The sequence below is a fragment of the Urtica dioica genome, chromosome 3 (assembly GCF_054948205.1).
Source record: "Urtica dioica subsp. dioica isolate 48M chromosome 3, U.dioica_male_clone48M_v1_H2, whole genome shotgun sequence".
Lineage (NCBI taxonomy): Eukaryota > Viridiplantae > Streptophyta > Magnoliopsida > Rosales > Urticaceae > Urtica > Urtica dioica.
This window is the reverse complement of record NC_142758.1, coordinates 49582662-49603619: the sequence shown is the minus strand read 5'-3', so window position 1 is coordinate 49603619 and position 20958 is coordinate 49582662. Positions and strand designations below refer to the sequence as shown.

The window sequence follows — 20958 nt, the reverse complement described above, 5'->3', positions numbered from 1 at the left end:
CGTAGATCACCTCGTGACTCAAGCCCAAAGATCGAATATCACTACCGATATCGTATCAAGACTCAAATTTTGCTGGGTTGTCAAGAGATACCAATGATTTATCAGAATATCCAGGGAGAGTAAGAGTATATTGTACCGATAAAGTTATCGTTACCGATATGATTTATCGACAAATAACGAATTTACCGAGAGATATTCAATGAACAGTCGATATATAAAAAAAGGTATTTTTATACATAAAATAAAGAAGTAAATAATCTACAATATATTCGTCACAATACTCGAGCCATCCCCGACAACTATGAGACTAGAATGAGACGCTTTGGAATGTAAAATTGTTCTCTGCTACGCTTTTACCGTGAAATGGCAACCAGTAATATCCCTGCAAATTTTCTTTTGTACAGGAGAGAAGAAATTGTTCTCTGATTAGGATTACCATTCCACAGCCACGTCAACATAACTTGGTACTTCGTATAGAGAATACATTGCGCATAGTATCAGATGTATGTAAACAAAGCAATGAAAGATTCTAACAAAAAAAAAAAGTCACTCTTCTCCATAATTTTATATGAAAACCATTGTAACATGTTTACATAAAAATTAGAAAAACTCTTCCTTCCATTACAGGTTTCTGTCGAAGCCATTCCGGAGAGACTCAAAATGACTGAACATCAAAATGCAAGCAGCAATTATTCAAAAAAAAAAAGAGTCGAAAAGCTCTCTTTAAACACGACACAAGACTAAATCGGGACTCTCGACACGGAATGAAATAAAAAACAAGTCTCGATGATCGGCAACAGACTGGATTGGCTTACTGGCAAGACGACATGTGCACAATCAAGTCGATCACACGGGAACTGCAATTGCAATACAACAGAAAAAATTATTAGTATAGTAAAAACAGAAAAGACGATAAAAAATTTGATAATCACAATTAGCGAAGATTTTATTACCTGTAGCCCCATTCGTTGTCGTACCACGACACAAGCTTGACAAAGCCATCGTTCAAGGCAATTCCGGCCTTGGCATCGAAGATGCTTGACCTGAACAAGATAATAACCAGGAATTGGATTAAAAAATGTCTTATTTTTCAATGTATATAGCTGATTGTTTCTTTGATTATCAGAAACAAATGTTTTACCTGTTGTCGCCGATGAAGTCTGTGGACACAACATCGTCTTCACAGTATCCCAAGATACCCTTCATCTTTCCCTCAGACTCCTCCCTGATTTTTAGTTATTCACCAGAAAAAGAAAAAATTCATGAGCATTTTCTCGACAGAAATAATAATATCACGCGAAAACTCTAAAAAGACAAGAATAGCCTTCTCACTTGATGGCATCCTTGATCTGCTGGTAAGAGGCTGGCTTGGCGAGCCTGACAGTGAGGTCGACAACAGAGACGTCCACGGTGGGAACGCGGAAAGCCATTCCGGTGAGCTTTCCGTTCAAAGCCGGCAAGACCTTTCCGACAGCCTTCAACAAAAAAAAAAACAAACAAATTAAATAAATAATTTATGACCAAAGAATGATGATTTGTTCTGATATAGGATTCAAAGGAAATTTGGGTGTTACCTTGGCAGCTCCGGTGCTGCTGGGAATGATGTTGAAGGAAGCGGCTCTTCCACCTCTCCAGTCCTTCTGCGAGGGACCATCGACGGTCTTCTGGGTTGCTGAGGTTAAAAAAAAAAAAATCAAACGGCGTCAATCACAAATAACGGCGTGAAAAATAAAATAAGCAGTGACCCACTTTAGTTTCAAGTCTACTTAAATGAAAAAGAGGTCTTTACCGGTCATGGCGTGCACAGTGGTCATGAGACCCTCAATGATTCCGAACCTGTCGTTGATGACCTGTAAAAGTAGTAGTAGCCACGAAAGGTCATTAGCTTAACATTTACAAGTAGATACAATAAATAGAGTTGAAACAGTAATATGCAAAAACGAGATAAATCGATAAATAAAAACCTTGGCCAATGGGGCGAGGCAGTTGGTGGTGCAACTGGCGTTGGAGACAATGTCCAACTCCTTGGTGTATTCCTTCTCGTTGACACCGACGACGAACATCGGAGCGTCTTTGCTCGGGGCAGAGATCACAACCTTCTTGGCACCTCCCTGTTTTACGAGCATCACAATCAAAGTTATTCACCGAACAAACATCAACAAAGTGTATCTGAAGATTCGTAACAACTATTATAATTAAATCGCGCTAGCGTAACCATGGTGATAAGATACCTAAAATTCTCACAATTTCAGACCGAGCAATGCAAATCTTAATACATAGCATGTAATTCAAAATCAAAATCCAAATCACAATTATATTGCATTTTATCTTAATATACAAGTCCCATAAACATTTCCAGACAGTATATGATTCAAAAGAACACTAGATAATATCAAATCACATTTCGCCAAAATAGAAAAACAAAGTCGTATCGAATTCAAACCTTCAAGTGGGCGGCGGCTTTGTCCTTGTCGGTGAAAACTCCAGTGGACTCAACGACGAACTCAGCGCCAGTCTCGCCCCATGGGATCTCCTCGGGGTTCCTTCAAATATCAAACAGTTAAACATCAGATTGGAAAATCCAAAAAAAATAACATGCAAATTTCAAAACACAAAGCACACAACAGCGTATTTTTTTCTAAAATAGGCAGATCTGTACCTGAAGCCGAAAACCTTAACGGGCTTCTCTCCGAAGAGAAGAGTCTTCTCATCGTGGACCTTGAGCTCGTTGTGCTTCCATTGTCCGTGGACTGAGTCATACTTGAACATGTAGGTCTGCACGTACAAAAAAAAATATTACATCAAAACCATTTCAATTTCCTTTAGATATCCTTTGATTTCAAACAATTAAAAAAATATATATATGAACATAATTTAATATGGATAGCTTACCATGTAGTCGGTGGTGATGAAAGGATCGTTGACAGCGACAAGCTCAACATCGTCTCTCTGAAGAGCAACCCTGGCAACCAAACGTCCGATTCTTCCGAATCCTATTTAACATTTCGTATATGATTTCAGTCAATAAATCCAAAACAATAAAACAAAAATATGAACAACAAAACACATCTCCTAGTGAAACAGTCAGTTCACTTGGCTAGCCTAAGATAAAGATAATTTAAATTCAGTAAAGCTGATGAAAAATCAAGGATTAACACTAAATCTCTGAAATCCGTTAATTCATAGACAGAAATAACATCTTATAATCATTTCGCAGTAAAAAAAAATATTAATAACAGATAAAAATCTCGAATACACTTAGATCTGAGATCTGAGTATTACCGTTGATTCCGATCTTGATCTTCTTGTCTGGACCTGCAAAATTAAAAATCAAAATACAAATCGAAGCACACAATCAGTAAACAAACAGATCTGAGAAAACTGGAAATGAAATCAGGATTTGAAGAGAAATAAGATAACGAGTTAGGCTGAGATTCAGATTTTTACCCATGGTAGCTAGTGAGGTTTTGATAAAGTCTGGAGAGAAAAGCTGTTCTTGTTTAAGTGGGTTTTTGGGTGTGAGTGAGGTTTAAAGTACAGTGTTGAGGCTTATATTTAAAGAGCGGCTGAGAGAGAGAGAGAACCAAACAATCAACCAAACACACAAGACTTGACACGTGACATGCTGGTTGAGTCACGTGCGAAGTAATTTTCTTGGGGAAGAGGAAATCTCAGCCTCTTGTTTTTGTTAAACCACAAAAAGGTCAATGAATTAGCCGCTGATTTTTTCTATAACGTTTGGCTTTGGATTTTACGCCTTCTTTTTAGGGGATTTTTTGTTTTTATTTACCTTTTAAATCAATTTGACTGATGATATAGTCGAGATTTATTTGTTCAAATCGGAGATATAGATTTTTTTTTTTTTGTCTTTTCGGTTATCATTCAGATTTCTGGATAATCGATCATTTTAGGCGAGGTTTCAATGATATATAATAAAATATATACGAAATAATATCTTACCATAATATCTTACCCTAATTATATATCATTATGGTAAGATATTTTTTTTTTCTGAACCGACAAATATATATATATATATATATATATATATCTTACCATAATTATTTTTACTCTGAAATTATACCTAAAATGAGCATTGGTGGAATAATCGACTTTGTAGAGAGAATATTCGGAGAGAAATAAGTGGGCAGAGAATGACGTGGCAAAATGAAGTCATTTCTTCGCTATAAACCAATCACAGGTTTGACTTTACTACGAGTTCACGTGAATTTTATCACAGTTCAACCTAACCCTCTTTCTTGTTTTTGACGGGATGTTCTAGAGTGTTCTATTTCTTTTTTCTTTTTCTTTTTCTTTTTCTTTTTTACTAGAGTGTTCTGTTTCTATGAATATAATGGTAACGTAAATTTTCCTTTTATTTCTTGCTCTATTTTTATACAAAAAGCTTCTTTTTTTTTTCCTTTCATGAAAATATTTTTTAATATAAAATAAATTGTCTTCCACTATTAAATAAAATTAATCCGAAGTGGCGAGTTCTTTCGAAAAACAATTTTCGAGCCACCATACCAAATCTGAAAGTGTTGGCCTTCTAAACAATGCTCCATTGATATTTACAAATTTATAATAGAATTCAATATGATGAACTTCATTTTTCAAATACATTTTCTAAATTATTGTCACAAATCAAAGAATGTGCAAATTTAATTTCCTAACTAAAACTTATTGGTCAAAAACTTATTTGTCGACAATATAATTTATATCGCACACACTGATCGTTTGTTTCATGTCCCCTCGGTCATTGTCTTTTGTATACATAACACACCCACGACATGTCTCGCAGTGTCTCACAATATGTTGGGACACATGCGATCAACTTAAAGAATACAATCAGATGATTTTGTATTCTGGTCAATAACAAGGCGACTTTGAGTTATGATATGGAAAAAAACATAGCGCGACTACACTGGGACGTGATCGAGAAGTGTGAGATTGGAGCTTATAGGTCTTGGTCGAGTTTCATGAGTAGGATTTCCGAAGATGATTGATCAAATGAGCTTAGATTGAGTTTGTTTATTGTTCAATTGACTCTATTTGTTTAACATAAATGTGTGCTCCATTTATAACTTCATATATGTTATCATTTGGCGGCATGGTATTTTGATACTAACATACTTTAGTATATCATTCTATATAGAAATTGTTTGAAATATCCCAATAGTCACCATTAATTAAAGTATAGGTAAATTTTCCAAATATCAAAATTATGACACAACCCTTACATAAATCAAAAAATGCCATTCCCTCTATCATGATTTTCCTAAGTACGTAAAACAAATCATTGTCGTAAACTAGATTAACCAAAATTTATTTTATTTGATATTGGTCAATTTTTTTTTATAACTTTCACGTTTGCAATCGAAAATTTTCTCATCTAAATTAGATTTATCACAATTGTAAACTATCATAGAGAATTACGTCAACTAATTCGATAATAAAAAATTATACAAACATACGGCACACGTAAATTCGATCTAGACTCTTTTTTTTATTAAGAGTGATGGATTATAATTTACTACAATCTTTTATTTAATTTACTTAGGATTTAGGCGTGCATGAGTATTTGTGGAATCATGACATACTACTTATGTCATATATTAGTTGTCTAAATTAAGTTATTTTTCTTGATAGTTGGACTAAATTTAGTCTTGTTAAATTATTTTGGCCATGTAATATAGTATTATCAACCCTGATAAAGAGGTAAGCATACCTTTTTTTATATTTATTTCATTAATGTTATTCATTAAATAATTGGTTGACGATTCATTCTCATGGGTTCGACAACATTGAGCGATTATAATTTATACATTAATTCCTTCAAAAACATAATTAATATATTAATATTTTCAATCAGAAAAGGGAATCTACGGTCACATACACTATATAACATTGAGGAGATGAAGTAAGTGCATAATATAAAAAAGTTCATAAGGTCATTATCATAACAATCCAAGGGTCAGGATCAATGAACTTCTCAATACTAATCATATAAAACGCTTGAAGAATAATCAATGCTAATTTAAATGGCATTATTAAGTTGACACAATTTCAAGCGTGAAGATTGACATCACTAACACATATGACACAGCATGGGACATGAAACCAATTTTGATTGTTCTTTCCTAAATAATTTCCTAAACAAAGTCAGCTTCCTTTTAAAAAATAAGAAATAATATTATTGTTTTATTGAGTCAATGTTGCGGTGGTATTGTATTTGCGAGACATGGAAGTTAACTATTAAAAGAAAATTTTAAAAATTTAGTGGGCTCTCACAATATATATACTTTTCTTTTTAGACTAAATAAGCATGGAGTGATATGTTTGTGTGTTAGCTAAGGGATTCTAATTATTTGTTTTTAATTATTTTTTACCTTTTGTCTTACGAACTCAATTTTGGTTACTGTATTATGAATCGAGTTTTAGTTGACATAAGGAATATGGATATTGCCGTATTGGAACTCAATAATACAATATAGTTTATGCGTAAGGTCATTGTTCGAATTATCATACAGATCAATAAATAAGGTCATATAATTTAATAATTATCTGAACTCATCATTGAAAAATACAAAATTCACATTATCCTTTTTTCTCTTCTTCTGAAATCGTTATTATTTACAATAATCACATAGCATATTCTACAACTAAAAAACAACATTAATGTGATCTAATTGTAAAAAAATACTTAACATTGTATAAAGTTTTATGATCGATCTACAAAAATCTCTAAAAGAGATTCATAAGAAAGTCCACATTCAAAATAAACTTCAATAGGAAGGAAATTAAAAATAAAATACAAAATTATTAAACAGAATGGCTTCGCCCGGGTTCGAACCGGAGACCTTCAGTGTGTTAGACTGACGTGATAACCAACTACACCACGAAACCTTGCTGGCTGTTCATATCGTAACATTTACAAAATTTAGATAGTTACGATCATTTTTTATTGGCCAAACCTAGAAAATAGCCAAAATGAAATATAAAATTTGTTTTTAGCCTATGTTTCACAACTGTGGCAATAATTAAGGTCTGATTTACCTTTTTTTATTAACAAATTCGTCACTTTCTCTCTCCTATTTTTTTCTTACATTTTTTTTACATAAAAACTTCAAAAAATCATATCTATCTCATATGAACTCGAAATTGAGTGATTCTAAATCCTACGGATTCGTGACGCCGAGATCTTCAAAAATAGATCCATTGTGTTTGATGAAAAATCATGTTTAATACCATAGATGTAGAAAAATCACGTTACTACATTAAATATGGAAATAACTGAAATTTTTTGAAATTATCAAAAAAATAAATGGAAACGTAACTATGATGCATTAAACATAATTTTTCATCAAACACAATGGGTCTATTTTTGAAGATCTCGACGCCACGAATTTGTAGGATCTGAAATCACTCAATTTCGAATTCGTATGAGAAAGATACGAATTTTTGAAGTTTTGATGCAAAAAAAATTATTTGAAAAAAAAATAGGAAAGAGAAAGTGACGAATTTGTTAATAAATAAGGACAAATCAGACCTTAATTATTGCCACATAAGCCATTTGGCTATATCCCTACAAATTGTAAAACATATGTTAGATCCAAAATCACATGTTTAAAGTGGCATAGTTACTTACAAATCTCTTTTTTATTTATTTATCTAATCAAATTTTAGTAGTACACAGATTATTGTACTTACAAAGTTCGATTTATTTTTCTTTGATTAAAAAAAACGATTGATTTTTCTTCTGAAAATACTATTAGCCTCAATTTTTATTTTTTGTTTCTTCTCGATAACTATTGTTATCTCTTTTTTACTTCTAAAAGTCTAATAATTACGTTTAAAATCCATTTTTCAAACTAAAATAAAAATGTACTATATTATAAACATAATTATGTCTGGATGGTTTTGGACACATGTATTAAAAAACACTCATGAAAATCATTGAAAACCATGTGCTTTGATGAAAATAAGAGGAAAACTACTATAAAGTGTCGGATTCATTAAAAATCCTGTGAAATTCTAAGATTTCTTTTATCATTTAATCGGGTTTCAACACAATTTTATTTTATAACGATAGAATTCACCATGATCTTTAATATTTTTACAATATGTGTTGAAAATCATATAAAATTATGAAAATTATAAAAAATAATTTTTTTTTCGTTTGCTTATAGGTTACTAAACGTGATTATTGGATACAGCCGCCACATCCGTTCTCTCCCCTAGAGCGAGCTCCGACGGCAGCTCAACAGCTCGCGTGCATTGCTATCTGTCCAAAAGATGAGATTGGAGGATCGATGTGATTATAGAGTGCGCTTCGACGACGACTTTGACAGTGGTTTCAACGGAAACTTCGGTGCTGACTTCAATGAAAGGATTTAGCGTCACAGTTGCGGCGATCGGCGCTGATTTTGGTGTGACAAACATAAGTGGAGGTGCACCGCTCCTCGGATGAGGCAGATGGTCCTCGTAGGCAGGCACGAAGCCAGGTGTAACCCCCCCTCAATTTTTTTTTTTTACTTTTTTCCCACTTTTTATTTTATTTTTACAATTTTTTACCCTTAAAATTTATAAATTAACCCCCTCTGATTTTTTTTTATAAATTAGCCATCCCTAAAGTGAAATCATGCCTTCGTCCATGCTCGTAGGGGCATCAGACGAATCTGAGGTTTGTCTTCATCAGTTCGACATTGGGTGGTTTATACGCTGTTTTAGAGTCAGTGGTACACTGTTTCTTTTTGTCTCCAAGTGTCTAGATCTCCGAAGAGTGTTTCGACAAGCCCGAGGCTTCGTGGGAAACAGGTGATAGTAGATTTGAATTTTGGGTCGTTATTGTGGATGGTACCGGTGTCAGTATTTGTTTTTATTTTATATTTTTTTTTCTTATTTCGTTCATCATTATTTTTTTATATTAAGAAATTAATTTGGTGTTCGTCTTATGTTTTGGATTGGAGCCGGATCTAATGTGTGTAAGTGTTAAAAGACTAAATTTAAATTAAATCTACTTTTAAAATTGAAGCATAATTGTTTTGAGTTGAAATTTATCAAACAAACAGTGTGTTAAAATTTTAGGTTGGCACGCAAATATTAGTAGTTCTAGGTTGGCAGTGTCCTGTAAATATTATTAATTATTTTAATTTATTTGCGTTATTAAAACGCATGAGAATATTCTAGAGTCATCATTGGATGCAAAAGAAACCAAATTTAAACGCTATGACATTATTTAAAAAAAACCAATGAATCTAGTTGGGCCGTATGTTTTTGGGAGGTGGTCAAATTTGACCCGTTTTTCCACTTTTTTGCCGTGATTGCACGCGAATCGTATTACATGCAATTACATTTATAAAGCGAAAAGAAAACCCTCATAAAGACTTTTTCCATATTTGATTAATTGTTCTCCTTCATATTCTCTTTCTTCTCTCGCCGCTCTCATTGAAAACTTCTGATTGTTTTATTTATTTTTCGTTATTTTCTGCGTTTCTCTCTTTCTCTCAGAGCTAAAAAAATGTCTTCACAGACCATGAGAAGATGGCTAAGGCCCGAGGTAATATCAATGTTTGTTTTAGAATGTGATTATTCCAGATTGATCGAATTGAATGCCTTTTTTTATTATAATATATATATGTATATATATATATATATATATTTATCGAGATTCAGATCTGATGATCTCATCGGGTCCCTCGTTTAATCGAATACATAAAACCTAACGTGGTTTCTGATTATTTAGGAGAAAATAATCGGGCTTCGTACTGATTTTTTTTTGTTCTTAAACCTGTAAATTTTTTGTTTGGATTTAATTTTTTGTAATACACTTATTTTTTCTTATAGGTGTATCCTTTATTCGCTTCTGTTGGTGTGGCTGTTGGGATTTGTGCGATGCAACTTATTAGGAACATCACCGGCAATCCTGAAGTCAGGTAATATATCTGTGTATATATATTTCTCATGTTTTTTTTTTTGGATAATAATTCATGGTTTCATTACTAATAATATATAATTTAGGTATATCCTTTATTTTTATATTTGTGTATATATGTTCATATTCTAATTGTATTGTTTTTGTGGAAGATAATCGTCATTTGAGTTATATACGAGCCTTCTGTTCTTTCAATCGGTGATTTTCTTTTTCTTTTGTATGTTCTGTTTGTTGTTTGGGGTTGGTGTGTGTTACTGTCGTTTTCCAGTTATTCTGTCGTTTTTCAATTATTATGTCGTTTTTAATGTATGCTGTCGTTTGATTATTTCGTCGTTCGAAATTATGCTGTCGTTTGAATGTATTGTCGTTGGAATTATGCTAGCGATTGATTATACTCTCGTTTGGAGTTATCATATCGTTTGAAATTATGCTGTCGTTTGGAATTCATTGTTTGGAATCATAGTCGTTTAATTTTATCGTCGTTTGCTTATATTGTTGTTCGTCGTTTGCTTATATCGTCGATCGTCGTTTGCTTAGGCCGTCGTTACTCAATTACTGCCGTCGTTTGGTTAGCTGTCGTTCCATTTACGTCGTTGTCTGCAATTCTGCCGTCGTCGTTTGTCGTTTGCAATTTTGCTGTCGTTTGTCGTTTGCAAATTTATGTCGTCGTTTGTCGTTTTCAGTTTTGCTGTCGTTGTTTGTCGTTTTCAGTTTTGCTCTCGTTGTTTGTCGTTTTCAGTTCTGCTGACGTTTGTCGTTTGCAAGTTTCTGTCGTCGTTTGTCGTTTTCAGTTTTGCTGCTGTCGTTTTCCGTTCTGCTGTCGTTTGTCGTTTTCCGTTCTGCTGTCGTTTGTCGTTTTCCGTTCTGCTGTCGTTTGTCGTTTTCCGTTCTGCTGTCGTTTGTCGTTTTCCGTTCTGCTGTCGTTTGTCGTTTGCAATTCTGCTGTCTTTTGCAATTACACTGTTGTATTCAATTGTATTATCGCTTTTCAATCATGCAGTCGTTTTCCAATTGTATTGTTGCTTTTCAATCATGCAGTCATTTTCCAACTGTATTGTCGTTTTCCATTTATGCCGTCGTTTCTGATTAAAGATGTCGTTTTCCAAATATATTGTCGTTTCCGAAATAAGCTTTGGTTTTCAAATTGTATTGTTGTTTCTCATGTTTCATGTCGTTTGCAATGACGATAGAATAACTTATAACTTCTTCTCTTTAATACGTATGCCTTTTTTTTTCAATTCTGGAATGGTTGTGTACGTGCTGATGAGGTTTTTCTTGGTCAATGTCGTTTTTCTTTGTTCAACGTCGTTTTTTCATGATTTAGTAATGATGAAGATTATGATGAAATGACAGGGTGTTGAAAGAGAATAGAGCAGCTGGGATTCTTGACAACCACGAGGAAGGAGAGAAATACACTCAACACGGTCTCCGCAAATACGTTCGAGGCCGTAAACCCGAGATCATGCCAAATCTCAACAGCTTCTTCTCCGACCCCAAATGATTGATTTCGAAGACTATTGGGATCTTGAATTTGAAGACACAATTCTTCTATATATATATATTTTATTTTTTAATCATAATCAGAGAGATTTTAGACCAAAAAAGATTGATTGATTCTTGAAATAAGAGTTTTGAATTGGTACATTGAGACATGGTTTTTCTCTCTGTGGCGGTTTTAATTTATTTCCAACTTTCAATGTAGTTGGTTCATTCTTGGAACTCTGAAAATTTTGACTCTTTGGATTTTAGCATTTGGATTTTGACACACATCTGTGAAATTCTATTTTTATTTTTATATTTATTTTTATAATTTATTTATTTCATGCTTCCTGAAGATAATATACTTCAAACATCAATACATCCAAAAGCTTTAATTTTCATATTTCACATAGACTTCACTTTTAAGTCTCACAGTGAATGAAGGCTTTACATGCAAAATTAAAAAAATATTCTGAACGTGCTTATTGTTACCTCTCTCAAAATTGAAAATACAGTGGCCGAAATAAATTTAAATAAAATACAAAAAAAAAGAAGTTTTTTTTTTTTGGCTCTGCAATGTTACACTCTCTCATAATTATGTGATCCTAATCAAAGTTACTCTAAAAGAGTCTAATGACTTCTTCCTAAATCATGGGTTAGTGTTCCTATTCATGTAACTCTCTCTACCTAAAACTCTACACAGACGAAAAATCATCGATTTGTCCCCCGTGATCTTCCAACGAACTCCGCTACAAGCTTCGAAAACGACGAAGACCCATCCTCAAGCAATCGAGTCGGCGAATCGTACTCCACGATCTTACCTGAATAAATAAACAAAAAGTAAAACTGTCACAAACGGGACCAATAGTTTATATTTTTATTTTTTATTTTTATACATTATTTTTTTGTTGATAATTTTCCGTTTTCCATGACCTGAACCCAGCACTGAGCTAAGCCCCTCTTGTCCCAGTTCGTTTTAACCGCAATAAAATTAACAATTAATTGAGTAACTAAGCCATCAAAATTCGAAGATTTGCCAAATAACCACAACTTTTAATAATTTTTAAGTAAGTAGCTCATAATGTGACATTGTTTGAACTTTTTAACATATCATTTATACTCTTGGAGTCTGATGGTTATTTACAATTATTAATGTCTTTTTGGCTTTATTAAAAAATTATCAAAGATTAGCTATACGGCAAAAACTTGAACTTTCATATGATTATATATCTAGAGAGCCCTAAAAATTAACCGGACATTTTAACCGCGGTCAATAATAATAAAAAAAAAATATATATATATTTTTTTTTACCGTCGTCGAGGACTAGAACGGAGTCGTTGTCGATGACGGTGGGGATGCGATGGGCGACGGTGATGACGGTGCATTGGTTGGTCTCTTGGCGGATTGTGTCTTGGATGATGTTGTCGGTGGCGGTGTCGATGGAAGCGGTGGCTTCGTCCAAAACCAAGATTCTCCGCTTCTTCAACAGCACTCTCGCAAGGCACACAAGTTGTCTCTGTCCAACGCTCCAATTCTCCCCGTCCTCTGCCACTGCATCGACATACGTTTTTTTTCGAGAAATATCGTTAATTTGTGTCGTGAAATTATCGATTTTTGTAAATAAAAAAAAAAAATCGTCATTTCTACAAATATGCTGGATTTTTTTTTTCTTCTTTCTTTTTAGTGAATTGTTAAGAGTGCGACGTTTGACGTTTGTTAAAGATGTAACAGTTTAATGAAAATGACAAAAATGCGACAAAATCTTTAGTTTTGAGGATATTGTTTTGCAGGTAAATGTAATCGACGGACGGACGAAAATGCCCTCTCAGATAATAGTTTAAGGACTTGAGTATGCTAAAAAAATACCCTTTAGATTCTAAGTTTGGCCTTGTTAGAACTAATGTTAAAATCAGATAGTGGAACACTATCACAAAAATAGCCTTTTTGTATGAGCATTGTTTTTTCTTTCCTACCAAAACTATTACTATTTTACGCGAGTTACAACATAACTCGTCATAAAATACTGTATTTTACGACAAGTTTTGTCATAAGTTTCCAAGTTTTGTCATAAGCATTAGTTTTTTCTTTCTTACCAAAACTACTACTATTTTACGATGAGTTACAACAAAACTCGTCACAAAATACTGTATTTTAAGACAAGTTTTTTCATAAGTTTCCAAGTTTAGTGTTATTCATGTCCATTTCCAAATGCATAAATTAGATCAAAAGGAAAAAAAAGCCGTACCGGGAGCATCAAGGAGTCTCTGATCCCGCCTCACAATATCCATCAACCGACACTTATTCAAAACCTCCCAAATCTCCGCATCGGAATGCTCTTGCAACGGGTCGAGATTAGTCCTCACCGTCCCCTGAAACAGCGTGGGGTCTTGTGGGATGATCCCGAGCCTAGACCTCAAATCCTGCAACCCCATCGCGGCCACATCCAGGCCGTCGATCACGATCCTCCCTTCCCTCGGCTCCACGACCCTGAACAAGGCTTGGATCAGCGTCGATTTCCCGCTCCCGGTCCGACCCACGATCCCGACTTTTTTGCCCGCCGGAAAAGTGCACGTGACTCCCCTGAGCACCATGGGCAGGGTCGGGTCGTAGCTGACGTGGAGGTTCTCGAGCCTGATCTCGCCTCGCTCGGGCCACTCGGGTTTGGGCCTTTGGGCTTCGATAACGAGCGGGGCTTCGCTCGGAAGCCCCGTGAATTGGAGGATTCGCTCAACGGATATCATCTTGTTTTCGACGTTGCAGAGGTTCCATATCACCCATGCTTGAAGGACGTTTAGGTTCAGGCCGTACGTCGCTACCAACCCCGCCAAACCTGATCATTCAAAATAAAATAAATTTTTTTATATTAGCTTCAAGGGTTAATATAGACAGCTTGATCAGTTTAATATAATTTTTTACGGGTTTTTTTTAGAGAAAATAATACGCGATTTTTTGGTCAACTGACCGGTTCGGTTTAACCGGTAATCCAATTTTCCCATTGACGAGAGCACCAAAAATTAGAGAGCATATTCGAATCCCATAAATCATACTAGATGCAAGTAACATTAATTGGAACTAAATGTGCTATTTTTATCCTTTTAAAAAAAAACCGGTGTTGAAAAAATGGTTTTTCGGTTGACCGTTTAAACGGTTTTCTCATGTTTAATTGGAAGTTGGAACACAAAAATTAGAGAGCATATTTGAATCCCATAAATCATACTAGATGAAATTAACATCAATTGGTGCTAAAAACATGTGATTTTTTTTTTTTTTTTTCCTTTTAAAATTTTTTTTCGGTTGACCCTTTAAACGGTTTTCTCATCTTTAGTTGGAAGTTGGAACACAAAAATTAGAGAGCCTATTCGAATCCCACAAGCCATATAAAACTCTAGAGAAGAAAAAAAATCGTACTTGGGTCGATGGCGGATCTGGGGAGAGTGACGAGGATGACGAGGACGAGGAAGAAGACGAGGTTGAAGAGGAAGTTGATTCGGACGGAGAGCCATTCCATGGTTGCCGAGTTGTGAAAGGCGACCCGAGAGTGGTCGTCGATCAGACTCACCACTCTCCTCAAGAACCGGTCTTCCTGTCTGAAGCACCGAATTGTCGCCGCTCCGGCGATCGTCTCCGAGAAATGGTGGAGCACCGGCGACTTTCTGATCCCCACCATCCTCGCCAGCTCTCTCGCCGTACTAATATAATAAGTCTGTCATAAACAAAAACAAAAAACAAATGAATCAATGAGATATTGGGAAACAAAAAAAAAAAGTGTGAAGAGAATTATAAAGAACTATACAAACAAAATTTAAATCCGTTTCTACACTTACACAAACAAAATTTAAATATATTTGGCGCCTTTAGACAATTTGATGTTGTTCATGCAATTCTGACAAAATTTTCACAATATAAATATTATATTGACGACGAAAACCAAGTTTTTTAATTTTTTCTTAAAACCTTGACTGATTTGCGAAAGTCAATTTAGCTACACTAAAAAAGTAAAAAAATAAAATGTTGTGTGGCGAAATTCTGAAACTCTTGCCTGATACCAAACGGAGATTCCGATCACTGCAAGGAAGAGAAGGAAAACTTGCCAAGCGACTTGAGACATGAGAACGATGATGCTCAACAACTGAATGAGAGCAAAAGCCAGCCCCGCTAGCCTGTACGGAATATCCGTGTCCACCGTGCTCTGATCCGTCGAAGACTGCGACACATAAATTCGAATCAGAATCGACAAAAAAAAAAAAAAAAAAGTACCGAAACAATACGATTAAACGCCGAAATTTGTTTTTCTTTAGCCGACCCGGTTGAGGATTGCGCTACAAGGAGTGGCGTCGAAGAACGAGATCGGCGCTCGAAAGACCGACGTGATCATTCCTTTGAAGAGCTGCTGAGAGGTCTCGATGGCGATCGTGGCCATCAGAACCGCCCTCCCGAGGATGAACACCGAGCTCCCGCCGGAGAGAAGGACGAAGATTCCGAGAAGCTTCTTGGGCCCGACCCGACCGGGCTCCTCGGTGGCCCACGCGATCCAATAGTTGCTCGCCATCTGGAGCCCCTGGAAGATTACTTGGCACGCAAGTATCACCGGGACGAGGGCCCCGCCGTACGCGGCCCTCACGAACGTCGAGTAGACGCTCCACTTGACCCGACCCGTCTCCGACTCCTCTTCGTGGTGAGGCTTTTCGCTGTGGTCGTGGGAGATCTCGGGCTCTCGGAACCAGTCTTCGACGACCTCGATCTGGTTCTTCCGGCGAGGGCCGAACGAGGGCTTGTCTCGCCGGAGACTCTTCTTCGTCGTCGTCGTGGCGGCGGCGACGTGGGTCATGGATTTTCGGTGGGCGTTCATTTGGGCGACGAGCTCGCCGGCCTCGTCGGAGATCAGGTCTTGGTACCGACCCGACTGAGCGATCCGACCGTCTTTCATGACCTACGAAGAAAAAAAATTACTAAGAATTATTACATGAAAGACACGAAGAGATGGGAATTATGTTGAGCTCGGTTAACTTTGAGCTTAAGTTAAAGCTCGATTATGGTTAAGAGTTCTTTTTAGTCTATTCCAAGTGTAGGGTAACTAATGCATTTGCGAAAAAGTCCAAGTTTGTTTAAAATTAGTAAAATAGCGAACTTTACAAAGATGTACGAGGTGTCAAATTGCTTATATACAGTGTAAGAAAATGGGACAGCGTAAAACTTTAAAGACTTAGAACATTGACCATCTTTCTAATCAATTAGTTTCAAACAAGGTCCCGTTTAGATTCATATTTTTCAAAAACTGACAAGGTATTTGGTAAACTGTTTATAAATTGGTAAACTGTTTATAAAACAGTTATTGCTGATAACAAAAACTGATTTAGCGTTTGATAAAATAAATATATTATACTAAAAAAAGATTAAAATAGACATATTCTTAATAATTAAATAATAATTATTAATATGCTTATTTATATACATATATATGAATAATATTTTGTACGAGAATATTACAGTAATTTATATACAAAACTTAAAAACACTTTTTCTAAAAACTAAGAATCCTAGTTTTTCCATCTCATGTACAAAATCTAAAATCTCTTTTAAAGTTATTTGTAAAAACAGTTTTACCAAACACCAGATAAACAGTTTAGTTTTTTCTAAAAACAAAAACAGGGCTTTTTAATCTGAACCAAACGCAGCCTATATCTATATTCTATCACTTCTACTTAAAATAATCCTTTTCTTAGAGGAAAATTTTGTTTAAAATTAACTTTTTAACACCAGGGTCATAAAGAGACTTGGACAGCAAGGCAAGTCAAGAACTCACCAAAACAAGATCAGCAGCTTCTAAAAACTCCAACTGATGTGTTGCGTAAACAACCGTCTTCTCAGCCAAGAGTCTCAACAGACAATTCTGCATCCCAAAAAAAAAAAAAATCCATTAGCCACCACCAAAAAGAAAAAAAAAAATTATTCTTGGAGTAAAGACCGGCCTTGAACAAATGAGTCCCGGTATGAGCATCGACAGCGCTGAAAGGATCGTCCAAGAAATAAACGTCGGAATCGCTATAGAGCGCTCTGGCGAGCTGAATCCTCTGCTTCTGTCCGCCGCTCAAATTCATTCCTCTCTCTCCGACCACCACCAAATCCCCTCCCCGCCACGTCATCACGTCCCGATCCAACGCACAAGCCTCCAATACCCGCCCGTACTTTTCCTTCTCCATTTCCCTCCCGAACAGCACGTTCTCTCTCACCGTCCCGCTCTGGACCCACGCGCTCTGCGCCACGTAAGCCCTAGATCCCCTCACCGAGATTCTCCCGCCGCCGGAGATTCTCGGAATCTCCCCGACCATGGCCGCGATCAGGCTCGACTTCCCCGACCCCGTCGACCCGCAAACCGCCACTTTCCAACCCCTCTCGATCCTCACCCCCTCCGAAACCCTAACCGCCCTGGCTTGGTTGCTTGCGTCCCAAGCAAACTCGCCCTTTTTCACCTCGATCGCCACGTCACGTCCCGAATTCGAATCATCCGAAGAATCCGATACCTCCTTCGTCTTGTTGTCGTCTCGGACGAAGGCGAGGATTCTGTCGAGCGAGACCTTCGTCTGGGCGACCATGGAGACGAGCTCGGGGAGATTGTAGATCGGCTCTTGCAATATCCGAAAAGTCGCGAGAGCCGAGAGAACGGTCCCGGCGGTCAAAGGAGTCCCGACCAACACGCAAACTCCGAAAGTCGCCACGGAGACCAGAGTCGGCGAAGCCCAGAAGAGAAACGCTACGGCGGAGCAGGTGTATAGGTACCTCCTGAGCCAGGAACGCTCGGCGTCTCTCAGCCGTAGGATCTTCTTCAGGAAAAACGGCTCCCACGAGTTGAGCTTCAAGACTCTCATGCTCTTGAGAGTCTCCGACGTGGCTTTGATCCGAGAGTCCCGAGACTCCATGATCCTCTGGTGGAGGCTCTCCTGGGCGCTCGCGAGCGGCGTGTTCGAGACCATCACCGCCACCGTGGCGACCAGAGCCGCCATGGACGGAAGAAACCCTAGGTTTCGGTGGAGGATCACGAGCGCCAAGAAGACTTGCAGCGGAAGCAACCATATCCCGTGGAGGTACCAGCAACAGTCTCCGATCCTCTCGGCGTCCACGTTGATGAGGTTCACGATTTTTCCGGCGGAAGTGGCGGTCGGAGATTTGGCGGAGATGGACTTGGTGTAGATGAGGACGGTGAGGGAGGCTCGGACTCGGACTCCGATCCGGTGAGCTCCGAAGTACCATTGGCGCTGAGTCAGAGACTCCATGGACTTCGAGAGGAAGAAGATGAAGGAGAGGATTAAACCCTGCCTAGGGCTAGAATCGTCATTTTTAGAGAGAAGGTAGTTCACGAAGCTCGTTATTAGTAACGGACCGGTGTACGAAGCCGCCGTGTTCAGCCCTGCAAAAAAAGAATATTTACTTTTTTATAATTTACCAAATAATTAAAAAATTATATGTATAATAGTACAATAACTAAAATTAGAAAAATTGTGGAGAAATAAAGTGCAAATAAAATATTATTTATTTTTGATAATTTATTTTAAAAAAAAAACTAATGAAATTGGTACGAGAGAAGCGCTCAATGTTAGGTAAAATCATTTTTTAATAATAATAATAAATTTGTAGAATATTCTCAGATACTAAAATAACTCAAGTACTAAAAATTCTCAAGAAACAAGTGCAAATAAAATATTAATCTCGTATATCAATTTATATACGAGATTAATGTATACATTTATTTATTTATAAGTTTATCTAAATTAATTAGAGAATTTATGTATAGTATAGAGATATAGATATTTTATCAAGTTTTGATTATTTGTTATAAAGAGATTCTCTATAGATATTTTATCAAGTTTTGATTATTTGTCATAAAGAATTAAACTTCAACTATATCTGCCTAAAATAGTAAAACCTTAGTTATTTTCCGAATCAGTGAGTGTAAGAAACACTATTTCGTCTAATTTTTCCATAGTAACCAAAAGAAATACTTTCCTAATCAAAACAGTTTTTTTTCTTTCCTTTTTTTGTTACCTGCGAAAACGGCATTGACGGCGAGGGACTGCCACGTGGAGGCGAGAATGGCCTTGGCGAGAGACGGCTCTTCAAACTTCTGTCGCCGAAGAGCCTCTTGAAGAGAGAGAGAAGAAGCGGTGTCGGAGCGGGGCAGAGGAGGAATATGGGCCAGGACCAACTTCTTGGCCCGACCCGTTTCGAAAAGCGGGTTCAGCCACCGAAACGTGACCTTGCTCCAAATCCCCGACCTCTCGAACGAAGAGCCGTCACCGTCACCGTTATCGTTATCGAGGAGAGACCGTTTGAGATCGTCGCTGGACTCGTAACGGCGACGGCGATTTTTGACGGCGTTGAGGCAGAGCAGCGCCGAGAGAGGAAACGAGGCCAGATCGACCGGATTCTCTCTAGGAAGAAAGTACGGCAAGTAATAGTGGTAATCGCCGTCGCCGGAGAATAGGAACTGCGAGAGAGAAATCGCGGCGAGAATCGCCGAGACGATCCACCAGAGAATCAGCAGTACGGACGGCGAATTGGCTCTGCGAATCTTGGAATACAGAGATGCGAGACTAGCCAAACACCAGGTTGAGGAACAAGAGAAGAGTCTGTAAAATACGATTCCATGGCTATAGAGCTCGTAGATTCCAAACCCTAGGTACGAGGCTGAGATTATCGCACTCGACGCGACGGCGAACGAGGCCGCGCCGCCGAGGTCTCTCGGCCTCTCCGTCGCCGCCACGTGGCGGTCATTCTCGTCGTCGTCTTCACCGCTCGGGGTTTTGTCTTTGACCGCGTTGACCAGAATCCATGAGGATAAAGCTACGAAGAACACTACGTCGAGAATCTCAACGGACACAGAGATGTCCATTTTTTTTTTCCACTGACTAAACCGAATCTGGAATGAGGATAAATATACGAAAAAGATTAACGTAAAATAAATACGAAATCGATTCTCAGGCTCAGCAATAATGTATTTGATTAGTTTCCATAAAAAAAAAAAAAAAAAAAGAGTCAAGGTATTTGTTCCAACTGTGTGAGAGAGTTTCAATGATATAACATTATTGAAGAGAAAGCATTTTTGCTGAGAAAGAACGAATGAATGAAAGAACGAGTGATTAGTGTTTTTTTTTTTTTTTTTTCTCTGGGGAAGAGAGAAGTGGAAGCGAAGCCTGTAAAGCGCTGAGAAAAGAAGCACGTGGCTCTTTATATAGGGCGGTAACCACGTCTTTGTATATCCTTTATTTATTTATTATATAAGGAAATTCTACTACTATATTATAATCAGTTTATTATTATTATAATTGTTTCTATTTTTAGTCTAAACGACGTTTCATATTCATATTGTAAGTAACTCTTGTAATTATTTTAGAAATAGATAAAAAAAAAATCATTTTTTTTGTCGAACAGACGGCTAAACAACTAGACCAAACAACCTCTACTTTAAAATTATAATCTAAATATTAACATATTAAAAAAAAGTAGCCAATTTCTTATAATAACATTGCAATGTTCTAATATTATATTT

The 20958-nt window shown here is 36.8% G+C and overlaps 3 protein-coding genes and 1 non-coding gene across 4 annotated transcripts; 1 reads left to right on the top strand and 3 right to left on the bottom strand.

Annotated features, from left to right (window-relative positions):
- Positions 1-527: 527 nt before the first annotated feature.
- On the bottom strand, positions 528-3581 carry LOC149403503 (glyceraldehyde-3-phosphate dehydrogenase GAPC1, cytosolic). Its single transcript, XM_089609570.1, has 12 exons — positions 3448-3581; positions 3283-3315; positions 2893-2993; positions 2660-2775; positions 2444-2543; positions 1965-2111; positions 1790-1850; positions 1575-1672; positions 1333-1475; positions 1142-1225; positions 954-1043; positions 528-857 (listed from the first exon to the last, which is right to left on the bottom strand). The coding sequence occupies exons 1-12, from the start codon at positions 3449-3451 to the stop codon at positions 812-814; spliced, it is 1023 nt and encodes a 340-aa protein (XP_089465696.1). The 5' UTR covers positions 3452-3581; the 3' UTR covers positions 528-811.
- A 3251-nt stretch (positions 3582-6832) lies between these two features.
- TRNAV-AAC (transfer RNA valine (anticodon AAC)) lies at positions 6833-6906 on the bottom strand. Its single transcript has one exon. It is a non-coding gene; the product is annotated as a tRNA-Val (tRNA).
- A 2457-nt stretch (positions 6907-9363) lies between these two features.
- On the top strand, positions 9364-11731 carry LOC149403501 (uncharacterized). Its single transcript, XM_089609365.1, has 3 exons — positions 9364-9559; positions 9847-9935; positions 11288-11731. The coding sequence occupies exons 1-3, from the start codon at positions 9521-9523 to the stop codon at positions 11433-11435; spliced, it is 276 nt and encodes a 91-aa protein (XP_089465491.1). The 5' UTR covers positions 9364-9520; the 3' UTR covers positions 11436-11731.
- Positions 11732-11807: 76 nt separating this feature from the next.
- LOC149403500 (putative ABC transporter C family member 15) lies at positions 11808-20622 on the bottom strand. Its single transcript, XM_089609468.1, has 9 exons — positions 19455-20622; positions 17384-18819; positions 17218-17304; positions 15718-16344; positions 15454-15618; positions 14823-15117; positions 13660-14244; positions 12726-12965; positions 11808-12234 (listed from the first exon to the last, which is right to left on the bottom strand). The coding sequence occupies exons 1-9, from the start codon at positions 20299-20301 to the stop codon at positions 12125-12127; spliced, it is 4392 nt and encodes a 1463-aa protein (XP_089465594.1). The 5' UTR covers positions 20302-20622; the 3' UTR covers positions 11808-12124.
- Between the last annotated feature and the right edge of the window lie 336 nt (positions 20623-20958).

Bases quoted from the DNA above. Each gene is read 5' to 3' on its own strand.
- LOC149403501 (XM_089609365.1), top strand. From the start codon at position 9,521: ATGTCTTCACAGACCATGAGAAGATGGCTAAGGCCCGAG. The intron at 9,560-9,846 runs GTAATATCAATG...TTTTTCTTATAG, and splicing joins GAAGATGGCTAAGGCCCGAG to GTGTATCCTTTATTCGCTTC. The intron at 9,936-11,287 runs GTAATATATCTG...ATGAAATGACAG, and splicing joins ACCGGCAATCCTGAAGTCAG to GGTGTTGAAAGAGAATAGAG.
- LOC149403503 (XM_089609570.1), bottom strand. The intron at 2,994-3,282 runs GTAATACTCAGA...AATGTTAAATAG, and splicing joins GATCAAGATCGGAATCAACG to GATTCGGAAGAATCGGACGT. The intron at 858-953 runs GTAATAAAATCT...TTGCAATTGCAG, and splicing joins GACAACGAATGGGGCTACAG to TTCCCGTGTGATCGACTTGA.
- LOC149403500 (XM_089609468.1), bottom strand. From the start codon at position 20,301: ATGGACATCTCTGTGTCCGTTGAGATTCTCGACGTAGTGTTCTTCGTA. The intron at 17,305-17,383 runs GCCGGTCTTTAC...TTTGGGATGCAG, and splicing joins CCGGGACTCATTTGTTCAAG to AATTGTCTGTTGAGACTCTT. The intron at 16,345-17,217 runs GTGAGTTCTTGA...TTTTCTTCGTAG, and splicing joins AAGCTGCTGATCTTGTTTTG to GTCATGAAAGACGGTCGGAT.